At 40.1% G+C, this 19550-nt stretch overlaps 2 protein-coding genes across 2 annotated transcripts; both read left to right on the top strand.

The window, feature by feature from the left end:
• Positions 1-4914: 4914 nt before the first annotated feature.
• LOC121303293 lies at positions 4915-9592 on the top strand. Its single transcript, XM_041233882.1, has 7 exons — positions 4915-5066; positions 5163-5344; positions 6229-6549; positions 6634-6888; positions 7194-7328; positions 7703-7761; positions 9308-9592. The coding sequence occupies exons 1-7, from the start codon at positions 4915-4917 to the stop codon at positions 9416-9418; spliced, it is 1215 nt and encodes a 404-aa protein (XP_041089816.1). The 3' UTR covers positions 9419-9592.
• Positions 9593-10744: 1152 nt separating this feature from the next.
• LOC121303473 (mediator of RNA polymerase II transcription subunit 18) lies at positions 10745-14723 on the top strand. The gene is made up of 3 exons (XM_041234206.1): positions 10745-11397; positions 12306-12398; positions 13288-14723. Exons 2-3 carry the CDS (start codon positions 12326-12328, stop codon positions 13839-13841), a joined length of 627 nt encoding a protein of 208 aa, XP_041090140.1. The 5' UTR covers positions 10745-11397; positions 12306-12325; the 3' UTR covers positions 13842-14723.
• The last annotated feature ends 4827 nt before the right edge of the window (positions 14724-19550 follow it).

Here is a 19550-nt window from a genome sequence, read left to right as displayed (position 1 = left end):
TAATTAAATGTAAGAATATAAATATGTTGTTGTGTTAGATATTATATTCTCTAAGCAAATAGGCAAATACTCTTTACTTCCCTGACATAGTGGGTGGTATGTAATACTAAAAGACTAAAAGCTGTATCTGTTTCCCAAGCCTTTTTATCATTGATCTATGTATACTCCATACATCGTACATTAATGACACTCGGTCGATCGATGTCATTTGCTCCCTGGGAGTGCTCCAGTGCATGTTCCATATAATATGTGGTGAGCAGATTCTCACTGAGACGTATGCTCCTGACATGCAAGGGATACATGGACACTATCAAACCCTGTATTATAGGCTATCCCTGTGGGTATAATTGCAGGGGGATGATTTGAAAAATGAAAAAAAAAAATGTTTTCAACTTTTATTAATGTCAATGCTGTATAAATATATGCACAATGTTAATGCATATTCAGTGGTTGTATATGTTCTTCCAATCACAATATAATTGTAGCCTTAAACTGATACTGGCATATGTGGAGTTTTCCAAATCACATCATACGTTTTATCATAATGCATATAAAGCCTATTTTCTGAATATGCTTTCTTAATTGTGTAGTTTTTCTTTGAACACAGTCGTTTTTGTTATCGTTTTTTTTTTTTAAAGACTTGCTTACCTTGTTTTGATGGTCTCGGTTTACCTAATTGACAACATCACCTCCACCCAAAAAATACCACCAAGCACCAAAGGACTAAACTCGAATGTTCATTTATAAATGGTAATGCTTCAAGTGTACCGCAAGGAGCACAGGTTGTGAATGTTCTGCATAGTACAATCAGCCACACTATCTTCAAAGAGATATATCTGTGCACTGCCTACAGTAAATCTTTTTCTTTGTTAACATTGTAATGAGACATGCACACTAAATGGATTCTCAGGAGCTTATGCTTACCTATGGCCAAAAATAAGCAGAGAAACGGCTTTGTGAAAGTAGTGCCAGGGTGTAATATGCATCACAAATTAAATGTGTGGTTGGCTTCCAATTTGACACAGCTGTGGAGTGTAACTTTCAATGTGTCTGCCTATGTGTATACAGTGTACAGTGGTGGTCATTTCTGTTGCATGGTACTTGTATAACATTTCACAGCAATTCTTTACAAGGCATAGTAACAGGAAGTGTTACGATTTCCTAAGCAGTGGACCTTGGTCATTACTCAAGTCTGTGGTCTCTTAACCACCACAGTTTGTAGCGTGTGAACATGCGTCCGGACAATTAATTGTGTTCACGACTGCGTTGTAATGACAACACAGGTGCTGTCACTAGAATGCCAACGATGGCAGACACAGAGTTATATTGGGTAAAGAAAACAAAACAAAGCGAAAAATAGTAGCGGTGTCAATGCGTCACTCATTAATTTCATTAAGACTCTCCCTTCATGGTACTACCCTACTTGATCTCATGTTAAATTATACCGTCTTTCTGTTACGGCGTGATTATGTTAACAACCTCCCTTAGGTACTGACCTAGAGCTGAGTCTCTCAGGGTGACAACCTTTGATGAGATGCTTTCTGAGTTTCCTTGGCAAACCTCAGCTTCAGGGGACTGTGATTAGATGACGAGAGAGTGTCGGGCAGCGGAGTGTCAGGAACTCGTTATAGAAGTGCTCCGAGCAGAACGCTCCTCCAAAGTGCTCCTGCCATCCGTGACCCAGCCTTGTCGAAATATCAAACCTGAGGAGCACCACGGTTGCGAAAGCTCGCATACACTAGTCAAGTCACGGACCGATCTATCGAGAGTCGATAGTGCTGGCTCCATAGCTTCAGCTCCCAGGTTGATACGAGTCTGCAACACAACAAACAAAACTAGGATTGTGTCTATTGTTTTTGTTTTGCAATGCGTACTACGAAAAGACAGTCGTCGGGCAGACAACTCGACCCCAGTATCGCATATACTCATCGGAGCTCCCCATCCGTGTCTATGCAAACTCGAGGGACGTCGCCGAGGGGCCGTGTTGGGGTCCATTTCCAGGACCTCCCGATCAGCTCAGCGCTGGGAGAGCATGGTCTGGAATTAATAAATCAAATGCGTGTCCCGGAGCACAACTGTGACGGATAGATCCTGACGACAGTATTTGCCGTGTACACGCACTTATCTAGGGGCACTTTCCCGAAGATAATGGGACCGTTTCCATAGTTATTATCACTACTTTAGTGATTTTAGCAGTATGGTCACATACTGTATAGGATCCAGTACACACAATGTAATCACAGTAGCACTTCTGACCATCTCATTACCGTTATGAACCCACACGTTGACATTGTGACGACCACGTAGACTTTGCACTCAAACGATTTGTAGTGTCAACGCGGTGACATACTGTCATCCCACCGTCAACACTCATGGGATACCATTAAAGCGTTTTGATGGTGTAAGTCGTAAGCATTTGGAATATGATTATAGCAGCGTGTGAGAGGTAATGTAATGGTCGTAAAGTTTTTACCAAAATTTCATTCGTAACATTTATTACTAAGTTTCCGTCTTTTACCAGTATCTATGACTGTTCTCGTGTTTATTCCCGTAACCATAATGTAAAAGATAAAGGTTCAACATATAAGTATCAGTCACATCCTCCAGTTCTACAAAGATGGAGTCCAGTAGCGAGGACCCAAGATACACGGCCAACCGGTAATCTACGTGCAATGATCCCCTAGCCGGTTTTACAGACATTTCATAATCCTGTGATCACTGCCACATCACTAGACGGTTTATCACAGTTAAAAATGAAAACAAAACGACTGTTTATGTGTCATCACATAAATCTTCACCACGTCTCCATATGAATATATTAATTCTGTGAAACGAACTAGAACGGACACAATGTATGTCTACTAGATCTTGACTGTCGTCTCGAGGACTTTAGTATCACTTTTGGGAAATTTTGTTATTAGTATTGTGTTATAAACTTTCATGTTACGTTAATGTTGCACGAACGTTGACATTAAAGCTTCGCGTCAGGGTAATTTCGGACCCTGTCTGATCCGTTCACTAGCCGCCGTAAAACTGTTGGACATCAACGCGGGGACCGACACACGGTACACAGTATACACAACCCTGTCTAGTTGCTGTCTGTGTACGAACGGTCCTTTTTTAGTACTTTACTTTTAACGAGATTATACCTCCACAGGTTCGTGGTACCTGCACAAACTAGGAAAGTACAAGTATTTTCCTGTCCGGTTCAGAATCATCACATAGTGTCATGGTAGACTCATTCGTAAGAAGGCAGAGCATAATAAAGACAGTCATTAGTAACTACTATTTTTACTGAATAACTGGCTGTAAAAGGATATATTTTTCTAACACTTTAGTAGTAGGCTAGTTGCTGTCAGCAATGTATTGTATGTTTTCTTTGCTAAGCTCAGATCGCTCATTTCATACACCTGCATATAGATGACAGAAAAACAATGTTGAAAAACAAACCAGTGTTTTTATCTTCTAATCACCCCCCGACCCGGGGGGCACCCCCCGTAATGTCGAATACCGGTGTCAAAACGTAGGGCAACGGTATCTTAATATTCCAAATACAACTGTATAACTTTAATCTTAGCGAAACATCAATGCCAAAAATTGAAAAATGTGACATTTCAAAATTTAATATGAAACATTGTACTACTATTGTAGTTTCTGGTAGGTTTTTGAGATACCATTTTGTAGTTTCTTAGATTGCATAATGTTAAATAAAATATCAAAATTATGTTCATATAGTATTTTTTTTATATTTTTTTAATTATGTCTCAATCCTAATATTCTACTAGGCGATGCAAAACTTTTGGCCACAATGTAAATTATATTCGAGTACATAACCTACAGTGTGGTGCTGACAACTACTGTACTGTACCATTCCATTTTATGGGGGGTGACACGCCTGTGCCATTACGTGCCGGGTGGGCTGATGGAGGCGAGTACTCCCCGCTTAGTCCGACACCGGGTGGTGACTAGTGGTACTGCACCATGAAAATGCCCAGCGGTGCCGAGCTGCACCTGTCTATCTCGGGTTGAGACAATGTCATTTGATGCTATTTACTGTTAAATCTGCATAAGTGTACTTCTTACAAACGATAGTTCTGCTTTAAGTTTGAAGCCACAAAAGTCAGGAAATTCCTTATAAAAAAATGACAGTTAAATTAACTTCAATGGCGCAGCTTGAAACCACGAAGCTCAGGGATTGCCATACCTCCCATAACTCGACTGCATCCAGGTTAGACTTTAGCACAGATACTGAGATATGGAGTGGTTTTAAAATACATTTTTCTGCCTCATTAGTTTCAGTAACATTTCTCCTTGGTGAAAGGGATACAGGAGAGATGCGTGTATGCTTGTTTTAACTACAGTATATCTTGAGAATCACTCATTCACTCGTGATGAAGCTTGGTATGGGAATTCGTTATATTGTTTCCATGAAAAATCTTCCTAAACTGTGTGTCTGAAAAACCGGACAGTTTAACCAGTAGGTCGAATAACCTGCGGTAGTGAAACCATCTTACTAAATCTCTGTATATCGTAGATAAATCGCCTGTCAGACAACATCAGTTTATTAAGAATCTCTAATGAAGAACAATGTAACATACACACGAACTAACGAATCATCACAAGATAATGTGTAACAACAAAAAACATAAAAAAATTAGTGATCCTCGGACATTGTAAACTAGACATAAGTTAACACCTGTGTGGGGAAAAAAAAAGGGGGGGGGGGATAGGGGGCCATTGCACGACCCAGCGACGGGCGGGGGCGTCAAGGGTTATCATGTTGTTACTTACGGCGTGCTACGCTCGTCCTCGTTTCTCGAAGAGCTGGGGGGGGGGTTACTCCACTTCCTTCGCCCGCTTCCGCTTGGCTCATCTTGCTCTCCGCCCCTCTTGGCCCTTCCGCTCTCGGTTCTCATGGTCTCCGTTCCCTGCGTCTCGCGTCGCTCCCTGCGATCCGGGGCGGTGGCCGGGAGGGCCGGAGTGCTCGATCGGTTACGTTTCTGCTCCCCCCGTCTCGCTCTCAGCTTCGTCTTCCGTGCCTCCGGCCTCTCGTTCCTGCCCCTTGTGTTTGCCTGCCACATACCGCCCCTCTTCGCATGTCCCCTAAAAGTACCAAACACACTCACACAAGGTTGGTTTTCTCTCTTTTGTCCCCCCTGGAGAAACCACATTGGGAGTCAGATTGAGACAAGCAGGGAGCGGCGGTACTCTGTTGAGTCTGCAGGTGGCACTTCCTACCTGCGCTTTCAGGTGAAGCAATCGGACCATGAGAGGAAATTGAAATGTGTTTTATCGGTGGACAGCAAGGAAAGAGCATTCGCCGAGTATCAAGTATTCATAACAGGTAGCTCACCTTTTTATTACTCAACTTCAGTACTGTTTCATAGTGATTTGAATTTGAAATATATTTTAGTCATACTGTATTAGAAAAATGTACCAATTTTGTTTAGTTAAACTACCACAAATAGAAAGCAAATTGGAAACCAAAATAAAGATGTCCTTAATAAAAAAAGGAAGAAAACTAAACTTTATAAAAGGTTCAGCATCAATGAAAATATGAATATAAATAAACAGATTGATTAATTCACTATATACTTCTATGGACAAAACTTTTGGATCACCTAGAATTTTAGGATTGATATATATATATATATATATGAACATAATTTAGATATACTTATTTAACATCATATAATCAGAAGAAACTACAAACAGATAATCAAAGCAAAAGTCACACGCAGAAGCCATAAGTATAGTAGTACAGAGGTATTTCAATAAGTTTCCACAAATGTCCACGTTTTTTGTCAGTTTTTTTTTTTTTTTTTTTTTTTTTTTTTTTTAAGTTTATGGGAAAACTACAAAGCGGTATGTAACTCAATGTGTTAGCGTAATATTATTCAGCAGGTTTCATTGTACATTATGAAGCTAAATTAGTTAATTCTATACAGAGGGTGATGCAAAACCTTTGGCCAGAGCTGCACAATAGAACCTCAGAGTTACGAACATCCCACTTCCAGTATGCAATCACTCAACCATGTGTGCAATGCAACCAGATAGGTGCTCTTATAAGCAATGTGCTGGTCATGAAGAAGACAAAATTACTGTAGCAACAAATGTAAAACACATTTCAAAGCAAATAAGGATGACTTTATACAAAAGGAGACTGAATGCTTTGTATTATTCACCAGATTTAAGTTCTTCTGCAGCATAATTATTTTTAATGAACAGCTGCAGTGTTGGAGCCCAATACCACAGAGACAGTGTACGTCGCGGAGGGAGAATTCGTTCAGCTTCCCTGTGTTGGGATATCAAACCGAACGGAAGGCAGGCATGTGGAATGGTCATTTCAAGCGACTGGGGATCAGAGCCAAACCCATCTCAATGTGTCTGCACCAGGGCACCCCACAGTCAACCCCAGAGAGAGAGTGAGTCTTCTGCCCAATGCTTCCCTTCTCATCCAGGGAGTGCAGAGGCCCGACACAGGCACTTACCACTGCAGGAGGGGCCAGCAAGAGAAATACCACACGCTTACTGTGTGTGTTTTAACAGGTAAGGGCTAGCTTGTGACTGACCCAGGTCTTCTGTGCTATATGGTTGAAACTGTAATTGCACAACGTGTTTATTTGTTTCCAGTGAAAGCGAACACGTCTAGTCCTGTTTCTAAAGGCACAGAGGTCACTGTGAGCTGCTCCCTGCTCTGTGATCACACTCCCCAGGACGCTGTGCTTCAGTGGATGGACAGTAATGGGACCCTGCTGGAATCACACACAACTCTTTCTACTGGTCCCAGTGCAGAGCTGGTGATTCCCAGTGCCTACAATACGACCCTGAGGTGCCGATTACAAGTTAAAGAACAAGAGAGAGCCAGCGTGGAATACACCATACATGGTAACTAGGTTTTGGAAAAGTTTTGGCTGTGCCCCATACCTTTTTATAACTAATAATTTTATAAAATAAGCTTCTAAAATAATTCCACACTAATTTCATTGCATGTGTAGGTCTTTCATGCAGATCTTTGCTTGAGTATAGTACCAGATATAATTTGTTAAAATGAAGATACATGTTTGCCATAGTTTAATCTTTTCCAGAGCTGCAATTAAGCCAATGCATGACTGTAGCCAGAGTCTTTACCGAGCGAAACTCACACAAACAAAGACAAACAAGATGACACGCTATGCTTTACTGTTTTACAGTAACAGAAGAGCAGAACAGGATTGCGAGCAATCAGACTGTCCTCCTCCCTGTGCTGTTGGGACTAGCTGCTGTTTGTGTAGTGATCGCTGCCATCTTAATCCTGCTTTTTAGAGGCAGAAGAACTAGAGACAAAGGTAATGTTTATTTATTTATTCTTCATTTAACCAGGTAAAAAAAACAACATTGAGACTGAAATTTACGTTTTGGCCAGCAGCATTTATTTTTTAAATCCCAGAACATAAAATATTCCTAGAAGTTTTATGAAAATCCTTGAAACATTAATTCCACTAAATTATCAGCCTACAAGTCAGTTAACAGTGAGCTGGTGTCGCTTTGCTGTCATGGACCCTTTGTGACGCTTGTTTTTCCAAACTGTGTGCAGATAAGCAGGATTTGTAATCCCAAAGAAAGTGGATGGCAGTGATTACCCTTGTCCTGCATCATTGTCCAGTTTTGACACATTTTTCTAAATGTTTTTCTTTTGTGTTATTTACTCATTGGTTTACAGAAGATGGAGTTCTTGGTGTTGAGCTGAATGCCACACACCAAGCAAGCCAAGTCAAAGAGGTAAGAGCGCTGTGATTCTCAAAGCTAATTACAGGAATTCACACTTATGAGTGCTTTTCATTTCTTCATGGTACTTCTAACATGTTATTAATATCATTGGCGGGTGATATATGTTCTTTTTCGAGGAAGAACTTTGTTGTGTGTCTCAACTCTGAAACTTTAAATATCCTCAAGTTGCATGTAACTCATTGTGAAGTAAGATACAACTTGAAAAATTATGTTGTCATGTTCAAAATGTGTCATTTTCTCTTAACAACAAATCTTCCTAAATATTGAAATTCTTATCTGAAAAATCGTGCAGCTCTATGCAGTGTGTGTGTTCAATCATTTATGGGAGGCAAACTAAACTGGCTGCCAGGTTCCTAAATGCAGTGTAACAGGCAGTGGGACAATAAAGGCTTTGCTGCACTGTATTTATTTTTAAGTGATAAATATGTACATTTACATTATTCTTTCAATGGGAATTTTCACAGGGAACTGCATATTACATGTAATATTACATATTAGATATTAAATTTCACGGAGATTGTGATTACATCCAGCTCTGCATCTGCTTGTACAAAATGTTATAAAAATAGTTATCTTATGTACTTGTTGCCTCGTGTATTATTTTTCATGTTTAGGATGTTTGTATATCTTCATAGTCAGGACTCGGTCTGTGACCGACAAAAATAACCATTTCGCCATTTGAGCATTGACAAATTATCAAAGAACGAAATGAAAGGTTATTGCGGTGTTTGAACAAATTATTTTGATCAAACTGCGAAACGGAAAATGTCAAACAAGCAACGAACGGAACACAAAAAAGAGACAGTTTATTCGATCTACGGTCTGCTGGAGGACACAGTCGGAATGAATTTCAATTGTCCGGTAGTTCATTCCTAATTTGGACGAAGTACCCAAAGAAAACAAACTTTATCTTCGTGCGGCAGCAGCAGTTGCTTCTGGAGGTATGCAAGGCTTCGTTTTTGGCAAGCAAAGTTGTGCTTCTCTGTGCGTAAGGGAGTTCAGTGCAATTATAAATGCCACAATGCATTTTGCAGTTTAAATATTGTGTATGCACTAAAACAGTCACTTTATATTGAGTTATTTTTTGCTCTAAAACTGTATTTTCTAAATATCAAGGCGAAAACATTATGAATGTTATTTCAACCTCGCTTGAAGTTTAATGTTTGCGGTCACTATCCTCCTAAATTGCTTACCATGATCCCCTTGCAAATGAGGCCACAGTCTCAACTTCCTGCACAAATAATAAACATATAAATAATGAATGAATGACGTGCATCTTATAAATATAATTTGCTGCTTAATACAGCTATAATTTGTTCAAACACCGAAACGACCTTTCATTTCGTTCTTTGATAATTTGCCAGTGCTCAAATGGCCAGATGGTCATTTTTTTGTCAGTCATTGACCGAATCCTGACTAAGAGTGTAACATATATCATTTTCTGTTTCGGCCATCACGTCTATCTATGTATTGCTCCTTCAAGGGGATTAGAACAATCTGAATCTTTTGCTCTCCATTTTTTCTTTCTGTTTCTCAGGAAGAATGTGAAATTCACTACGCCGCTCTAGAAATTAGACAGCCAGCCAGAGAACGGAGGAGAGAAATGATCCAAGAGGAAGTTATTTATTGTTTAACTGTGAAAAATTAATGAAATCCTGTGTTTGTACTAAATAAACTTGTATAAAACTGTAACAAAATGAAACGGTGTTGTCAGCGCCGTGCTAACTGATTATTCTTATTGGGATCAAGCTGGCCACAGGTGAGGGTGAATGACAGCGGTTTGGGTTTGTGTGGATTGCTGTTCTTCCAAGCAGCTGTTTCTTCATTTGTTTATTTACACTAGGGGTCTCCAACCCTGCTCCTGCAGAGCCCCTATCCAGCAGGTTTTATAGGTGTATTTACATCATCAGTGGCCAACAATCTGGAACACTTGTTAATTTTGACTAATTAAGCCAATAATTGGTTCAATTAAGTAACTGAGCGCTTGGTTGAAACAAAAACCAGAAGCCCCAGTAGCTCTCCTGGATCAGGGCTGGAGAGCCCTGATCTACACCAACGACCCTCACCTGATTGCAGCTCCTGATTTCTGTGTAGAGCTCAGTCTGAATCATCGGTTTGTGCAGCACTATTTGCTATGTCTGTTGTCAAACAAACGTTTGTTACTCTTGAAAGCAGATCACATGGTGACTCTCCCTCACGAATTCTGGCAAACCAACCTGCACTTCCATTAAAATGAACCATTTAACTGTCCCGGGTTTTGTCTTTGGCCCTATTAAGGATACAGATATTCTTCACATAACCATTTCAATATACAGCACCAGTCAAAAGTTTGAGTACCCTTGCTGGAAACTAGGTTTTTTTCATAATTGACAATACGTTTCTGTAAATACTTTTCTGTAAAATGAAAACGCATGTTACAATATCCAAAACAAAACATAAGGCGTATCAAAGCCATGTTCAAGAAAATTGAAAATTGTCTCTAAATCTTGGATTCCTCAAAATAGCCACCCTTTGCCTTAGCAGCCTCAATAATTACCTTAATTTCTTAAAGTAATTACAGTCTTTTTTCTTTGCTTAACTGAGCGTGTGTGTGTGTGTGTGTGTGTGTGTGTGTGTGTGTGTGTGTGTGTGTGTGTGTGTGTGTGTGTTAATCATTACACAATCGGGACTAACTTAAAAGGTTAACTTGGCTGGTGGTACTTCCAAGAAAAAAAAAAAGTTTAAAAACTTAGCCATGCTCCACGAAGTTAAACTGAATATGTATTATTAAACACATAATCAGAATTATTAAACAAATAATAATTTAATAATAATTTTATCTTTTTATTTTTGTATAATACATTACTGTGCTGAGTTCACTGCTACAGTTTTGCACTTCTAAATATGTAAATACAACGTCTGGTAACTGTAATTAAGAGGGGGCTGCGGATAAGAGCTCTTTACAGTAATACAAGCTCATGTATTGCATCTGTTACTGTAACAGCAGTTAGAATAACCAATAGAGAAACACGGGGATACAACTCATCAAACCAAACCCAACAGTTTATAGACAGGATGATTCAAATACACCCAGTATCTGACCTATAGGGTATAGGAATAATCTATACATTTTACATTAGCCCAGGTATTGAATTCATAAGTGCAACACATACTATACACATCACACAGCTGAACACTGAACACCACGTCTCACTCTGCAATACACAATAAATCATGTAGTTAAACGGGAATATGTGGAGTATATTTTTTGAAAAACGATGTATAGAAAACGACGGAAATCGACCTGCGCAGTCTCAACTAGGCGATGCGCATCTCTGTAGCGGTGAATTTGATTACTGGACGACTTCGGCCTCCGATCATTTAAATCTGAGTGCAAGTGGAGAGGAACTCCGTGCATTGGGATGTACTGGATATAGTCTGGGTTTGGGTCTGTCAATGTCAGTAGAGGAAGGGTTTCGTTTCCTTTCATATTGCCGTGTTTCATTTTATTGAGCGCGGCAAAGTTAAAGCCACGGATTATATTAAGACACGTACCCGGCGGAAGAGAAGCAGGAACGGGTTGCAGCAGACCATAAAAGTCGGGGACCGGAGTTCTTGAAAAGTGTCTACATTTCTAACGAGATACAGGTAAGTCGATTATCGCGTTTATGCGGGGTGTTAATAATAATAATCAACTAAATCAATCATGTACTAAATATATTATGTTTGTGTATGTTATCAAATCATCTTCTATTGTTTAGAGAAATAAGTTGTACCGATAACTCAGTTGTACCTTGAAACAAGTGGTCTAATGCTCTTGAATTAATAATAATAATAATAATAATAATAATAATAATAATAATAATAACAAAAAAAATAATAACGTAAGCAGAGCCCATTAGATATATGTATGCATATTTACTTCTCCGTTATGACTGTATAAATAAGTGTATAATATTTATACACGTACCACCAGCCGTCATTGCAGACACCCATTCCTTGGGGTAATGTGAATGCATTAATTAATACTAGTAAAGTCTGGGCACCACAGCCCAGATCGCTCATTACAACACTGCATATATCTGAGAGTGATTCCAGTTGTTTAATCCTATTAATTTGCTAGAGAATGAAGACTCTGCAGCTGAGCCACTACGTCTACTTACCTGCATGTGGTCCTAGTAATCTCAGCGTAGCTCTCACAAAGTGCGTGTTCCTGTTTGGGTCACTATCAATTTTGGAGACCTAGTTTAAGGCAACATTGCTGTATCAAACCCAAGTTTCCCCTGATGTGCCATCGAGTGGCCTGAAACCAAGTTCCAAACCACAAAGTGGCTTTGTGTTCCCTCAGTTGAATCAAGCTGCCTCGTTTGCCTTTTAATGTCTTTCTCATCAGTCTAATTCACATCACAAAACAAACACCACACAATTTGACACAACTACCAGCAGGCAGGAGGTGGTATGTACAGTACAGCTCATGAACCTTAAACCCTCCACATTTAGCAAAGGATTAATAATGTACTGCAGTCTTGCTTTCTTCTCTCGGTTTGTTTTGTCAGCTCAGTTGAGGTCAGTGATTATGGAGGCTCCTCCTGTCACTGTGATGCCTGTCACAGGTGGCAGTATTCACATGATGGAGTACCTGCTGCAAGGTAAGTGTGTGATGCTCCATGCATTTTATACCAAACTTTCTCTTCACCCATTATGCATTGTGCAAATAATAACAGCTTGTATAGCACCATTTGAGGACAGAGCAGATTTGCTGCCCACTTGTGGTAAGCATCTGTATTGCATAGTCTTCAAAGTTTAATTCCTGGACCCTGTTAAAACTGTTCATTTAAAACCAAGATTTGATGCCTACCCTAAAAATCTGATCCTGTTTTCATTGTACATGTACATGACTAGGGCTGCCACTTGTAAATGTCTAAACGTTGCAGTTTAGTTCATTTGTTGTATAATAAGATGATTGTTTTGTTTTGGTGTCCCTTGTTGAAAGTCACTTGCTGACTCAACTGAATTCAGGTACATTAAGCATTTCCTGTCCAGTCTAGTTTAGTTTCACAGGCTCCCCATAATGGATTCTTGTGGGTCATTCCATGCCCAGGCATCAAATCCAGATATGTTTTCTGCCAATGATGCTTCAAACAAAAGCTCAGTCTTCAGCAATAAAATATTAGAAAGAAATCATGATTTTTGTACAGTGGACACATGGACACCATTGGGCTGAATTAAAAAAAACATCACTGCTTCCAAAAAATAAAAAATAAACATAATAGGTGCCAACCTATTGCACAAAGTGGCTCTTCAAAAGGCACTATATAATGAATAAAGATTGAGAGCAAGTATGACAAAACAGAAATCTGATTTCTTAATACAAGTTATTGTGGTAATGTTAGTGGATGAGTAGCCCTAATAAGTGTTTAACGCTCCAATTCCAATTTAAATACCTCATAGATTCACCTAGATGAAATTGTACAAAGTTTTAAAACATTGGCTGCCCTTATATTACTCTATCTGTGTGTGTGTGTGTGTGTGTTGCAGGCAGCGTGCTCGACCAGGCTTTAGAGAGCCTGCTCCACCGCCTGCGTGGTCTGTGTGACAACATGGAGCCGGAGAGCTTCGTGGATCATGAGATGGTGTTCCTGCTGAAAGGGCAGCAGGGCAGCCCCTTCATCCTCCGGGCTAGGCACTCCCTGGACCGGCCTACTGCCCCCTGGCACCTGCGCTACTTGGGTCAGCCCGAGGTGGGAGACAAGAGCAGACACGCTCTGGTCCGCAACTGCGTGGACGTGTCGGCCTCCCACAGCCTCCACGACTTCCTGCTGGAGATGGGCTTCCGAATGGACCACGAGTTTGTGGCCAAGGGGCACATCTTCCGGAAGGGGGCCCTGAAAGTGGTGGTGTTTAAGCTGTTTCGAATCCTCCTGCCAGGCAACACTGAGAGCACGGAGCCCCTGTCCCTCTCCAACCTCGTGGAGCTCAGTGTCTTAGCCCCAGCTGGCCAGGACATCGTGTCTGATGACATGAGGAACTTTGCAGAGCAGCTCAAACCCCTGGTCCACCTGGACAAGATCGACCCCAAGAGGCTAATGTAGACACCTGCAGCTTCGGGACGCTTGCAACAGAGGGTCACCATTTATTGAGTGTGAAACTACATTGGATGTGATCAGATTTTCAATATCAAATACAAACTGTAAGATTATCTTCTGAACTCCCTAAGTGTGTAATATTTGAAATCCAAAAGAAAGATGCTAATTTAATAAGAAGAAAATACATAGACGTGTACACTTTCAGGTAATTTCATGATTAGCTCTAGTAGCTCAGCATTCAATTAATTGCATTTAAAATAATACCTACCTTTCCCTTTGAGATCTATAATGCATATTGGAAACTAGGAAGAAAATAATTTCAATTTGAGATGTGTTTAGATAATTAACACTATTATATTGATACCCCATGCAAAGAAAACAAGTTACTCTTGGGGGGGGGGGGGATTAATTCAGCACAGGAGAGTGTAAAATTCTATTTATTGATGGGGTACATGTTTGTCCCAGCAATAAAATATTAGAAAGAAATCATGATTTTCGTCTCTGTATTGTATTGAGGTATAATAGGAAAGAGACTTCTCATCATTAACATTTGGCCAAAACATCTTCTAAATATAGGTTCATCATATCCAACTTGTTATAGTTGATCCTCTCCAGCAATAAGCAGGAAATAGTGCTTAGACTCTGATTTAGACTTTAAAGGTCAATTACAGTGTTCCAGGGATTTAGTCCACATATAGTGGACTAAAATGCAGACTAGAAAATCCTGCAGATCTGTCTAGCTTAATCCTGGTTGTAGTGTGCCAAACAGATTTTACTGGTAATTGGTTTAGCTGATTGGAACGAGTAGAATAAGTTAGAACAATAATGAGCACTAACCTAGAGCTCTGGCCAAAGGTTTTGCATCACCCTATAGAATTAACTAATCCTGTTTCATAAAGATTGAATGAAACCTGCTGAATAATGTTAGGTTAATATTTTAATTACATACAGCTTTGTAGTTTTCCATATGCTTAATGAAAAAGAATAACAAAAAAATTCATTTTGGAATCTAACGTGAAATACTGTACTACTGTTATGGTTTCCAGTAGACTTTAGCAATATAATTTAGTAGTTTCTATTATTACTTGATGTCAGTTAAATAAAATATTGTCTCAATCCTGAAATTCTAGGTGATGCATCCTGTATTCTGGCAGTATGATGCATGTCTCTGCAAAACATTTTAAGCAGGAAATGCTTTGGATGGGCATAAGATAGTCTTATCGTTCACAGTACTAAGTTAATCCACTTGAACAGGACCATCACGAATCTGATTTGATACGTTGCAATCAGGATCTTGTTTAGTCTGATTTAGCTGCAGCTGACTTAATATCTGTGTAAATGTGTTTTTGATTAAATATTTTGGTGTCCCTCCATACTGTGTTGTGTTCTCTACCTGCCCTACACTTACTGTTCTAGCTCAGGTACGGTATTCATTAGTACATTAATTGCATTGAGGAGTGATGGGATTGCATGGTGGAATTTGTAGTAGCTCCTTACTGTCGTCCAGGAGAAGTATCCAGTAATCCCCCAGGACAATTTAAACACTTTGCAGAATCATCACATTGAATCAGCGGCTTGCCAATAGTGGCCCCACACTAACAGCAGTGTTGTAGCAGGTGCTGTTTAGTTTGTATCCAAATCCATGGCACTGTACTGTGCTGTTATGAAGTTGGTAGACCTCTTTGCAGTGTAAGTGTGGAGAATAAAACCAGTGTGCGCACATACAGAGGGTCCTCATAAATACAGAGCAAGCGTACAGTAAGTGAAGGCTAACCCTTTTTTGTATGATAATCAGAGTTTATTGGATTATGGCCATAGGCAATACTTCAAGCAGTCTGAGGGCCCAGGCCAGCTGAGCACACTATAAATAAGCCATTTTATAACAGCACAGATCATTGCCCACAGATAATTAAACAGTATAACACGAAGGATGAGTGTCATTGTGGGATAGTGCCAAGCTTCGTGCATCACTGTGCCTTCAGCCAACTCAAGAAATGACATCTCGCAACCACACACACCCTGGAGTGCTGCACGGAGATTATAGGAGGGCTATGATGAGGTCAATTGAAATATATGGGTTTAAAGAGAACCATGAGGATGTCTTGAGTTGTCTCTACAGATATGACATCACATAGACCATTGTTATGACTAGGAGGATGGTGCTTGCCGTTGTATAATTCACCTTGTTTTTCATTGTGTCACACTGAACATTACTGCTTAAATGGTACCAGAATTATAGCTTGTAAGCCTTTTTGTAATATTGCATTAAAAATTATAATATCACATTATGTCCACCTAATGTGCCAAGCCCCAAATGATATGTAATTGCAATAGTAAACCCCAAAACATTCAGTAAAAAATTATCCCTTACTGCTGAGTTTTTAAAATACCTGTACTGTGGCAGACCTCTGTCTCAGTAAATGAATTCATCATATTTATCTGTTGGGACTCACAATATTTACTAATGCCATTTTGTAAGAAAGGGACATTAGTACACATGATGTGATCTACAAAGGGAAACGATTCCAATGTTTCTGTACAGATCTGGACATTGTTTACACCAAATACATATCAACATGTTACCGTCTGTTGATAAATCAGGAGAAATAAGCAATCAAACTGGATTTATATTCTTGTTCTACAGGTAGCTCTACCTGTTCTTGTTGAAGAAGCAAAACGTACTGCAAATTGAGAAGGCTCTTCATAAAAGCCATCATATGTGTAGAGATTGAGGTGAACCAGAGAATGCAATTGAATTCTAGCATGTTCCCATCATTTATATTGAATGCTTAATTACCACCATGGCCACTTGGACATGATTAAGACAAATGAGACAAACTAGAAGAGAAATTTGGCAAGTCAGCATGACATAGCAGTCTAAAGCATGAAAGCAAAGGTTACAACAAAAAGAACTGAACTCTGAAGGAGGGCTGACCACAACAGGACAAGTTTAAAAAAAAAAAATTATAAACTTTTCACAGCTTGATATGACTGATCCCTTTATTATAATTTGGCTGTTTCTGTGCAAATGTTTAGGTCAGATGAGAGTTTATACAAGCTGCATTTTCACAGAGACAAAACTAAACACAATTCAGTGGAATGCACTTACTGAAGCAACTGCCTCAGTACTAGAGCCAGATTTCTCATTCAAGGCCTCTGATCAATTCAATAATATAACAAGAGGGTCGTTTGCAACCTGCTTACTTCAACCATCAACTCTTGGTACTAAATGTAAGTTTGGTTCAATCCCATGTAGGGAATTATATTACATTAAAAAACCCCAACCATTATATAAACTAAGCCCTGCTTTAACAAGCCCCACATACTGCTTTGTATGATACATGACTTAAGCAAGCCCAGTATCACAATGACACGGTTCTCTGAGTGTGTGAATTCATTTCAGATGTTACAACTTACAAGAGTAAGATTGTGGGGCTGTCAGAATTCAAAGGTCACAATCCCAGTAGGCAAGTCCCGGCATTTAGGATTCTCCTGACAAACTCATAGCCAGATAAAGGCAGATTTAAAGAGAAGGAATGATAATCAATATTTGAGATGCCAAAACCACTCAGAAGGTTTGCAAACACCATATACTACACTGAACAAAAATATAAAAGCAACATGCAACAATTTCAAAATTTTACTGAGTTACAGTTCATATAAGGAAATCAGTCAATTGAAATAAATTCATTAGGCCCTAATCTATGGATTTCACATGACTGGGAATACAAATATGCATCTGTTTGGTCACATACCTTAAAGAAAAAGGTAGGGGCGTGGATCAGAAAACCAGTCAGTATCTGGTGTGACCACCATTTGCCTCATGCAGCACAATACATCTCCTTCGCATAGAGTTGATCAGGCTGTTGATTGTGGCCTGTGTAATGTTGTCCCACTCCTCTTCAATGGCTGTGTGAAGTTGCTGGATATTGGCGGGAACTGGAACACACTGTCGTACACGTCGATCCAGAGCATCCCAAACATGCTCAATGGGTGACATGTCTGGTGAGTATGCAGGCCATGGAAGAACTGGGACATTTTCAGCTTCCAGGAATTGTGTACAGATCCTTGCGACATGGGGCCGTGCATTATCATGCTGAAACATGAGGTGATGGCGGCAGATGAATGGCACGACAATGGGCCTCAGGATCTCATCACGGTATCTCTGTGCTTTCAAATTGCCATCGATAAAATGCAATTGTTTTTGTTGTCCGTAGCTTATGCCTGCCCATACCATAACCCCACCGCCACCATGGGGTACCCTGTTCACAACGTTGACATCCGCAAACCGCTCGACCACACGACGCCGTACACGCTGTCTGCCATTTGCCCGGTATAGTTGAAACCGGGATTCATCCGTGAAGAGCACACTTCTCCAGCATGCCAGTGGCCATCGAAGGTGAGCATTTGCCCACTGAAGTCGGTTACGACGCCGAACTGCAGTCAGGTCAAGACCCTGGTGAGGACGACAAGCACGCAGATGAGCTTCCCTGAGACGGTTTCTGACAGTTTGTGCAGAAATTCTTCGGTTGTGCAAACCCACAGTTTCATCAGCTGTCCAAGTGGCTGGTCTCGGATGATCCCGCAGGTGAAGAAGCCGGATGTGGAGGTCCTGGGCTGGCGTGGTTACACGTGGTCTCCGGTTGTGAAGCCAGTTGGACGTACTGCCAAATTCTCTAAAATGACGTTGGAGGCAGCTTATGGTAGAGAAATGAACATTCAATACTCTGGCAACAGCTCTGGTGGACATTCCTGCAGTCAGCATGCCAATTGCACGCTCCCTCAAAACTTGAGACATCTGTGGCATTGTGTTGTGTGACAAAACTGCACATTTTAGAGTGGCCTTTTATTGTCCCCAGCACAATGATCATGCTGTTTAATCAGCTTCTTGATATGCCACACCTGTCAGGTTGATGGATTATCTTGGTAAAGGAGAAATGCTCACTAACAGGGATGTAAACAAATTTGTCCACAAAATTTGAGAGAAATAAGCTTTTTGTGCATATGGGAAAGCTATTTCAGCTCATGAAACATGGGACCAACACTTTACATGTTGCGTTTATATTTTTGTTCAGTGTATTAAGGGAAATGTAAAAAGGAGTTGGTAGAAAGCCATTACAGCTGCAGCACTGGGTTGGAAAAGGTGCTGTCATTCCCCCTCACCTGTTAAAAAGGTAGCAGACTTGCTGTCGTAGACTGTAGTTGAAGGAGAATCCTTTCTGAAGTCAATTTTGAATGGACGGAAATAATCTTGAAAAAATGCTTTTTGAAAAACTTAGACTTGGGTTAGCAAGAGACAGTAAGTGTGAACAAAATTGTAGTGCATTGATTGACCCCTAGATGTCTCCCTCGTTCCTTTGCTAGCTGTCTGTCCCTGTGTGCCCTGAGCTCAGAGAAGACCAGACACACCAGGGAGTGTATGGCAGGCATGGGAGCATTCCCATCACAATACAATGGAAAGCCAAGTCAGTCCAAATCAAGGCTTGTTTTAACATTTTTATATCAGGTCTTTATTGAGCAGATCCTTTTTTTTTTGATCTTGTAGAGGATCACATCAGCCACATAGTTTAATTTTTCAAATAACAAAGTTAACCAATTCCCTAAGAAACCTATTAGGAAAAAAAAAAAATTGCTAGTGTTTCTAGTAATTCATTTTAAAGTTGCTGGTTACTAAAGTTAAAATAATGAATACATCTGGCCTTATGACAAGTGTAC

Source organism: Polyodon spathula, chromosome 32 (assembly GCF_017654505.1).
Source record: "Polyodon spathula isolate WHYD16114869_AA chromosome 32, ASM1765450v1, whole genome shotgun sequence".
Classification (NCBI taxonomy): domain Eukaryota; kingdom Metazoa; phylum Chordata; class Actinopteri; order Acipenseriformes; family Polyodontidae; genus Polyodon; species Polyodon spathula.
This window is presented reverse-complemented; position numbering and strand designations above follow the sequence as displayed.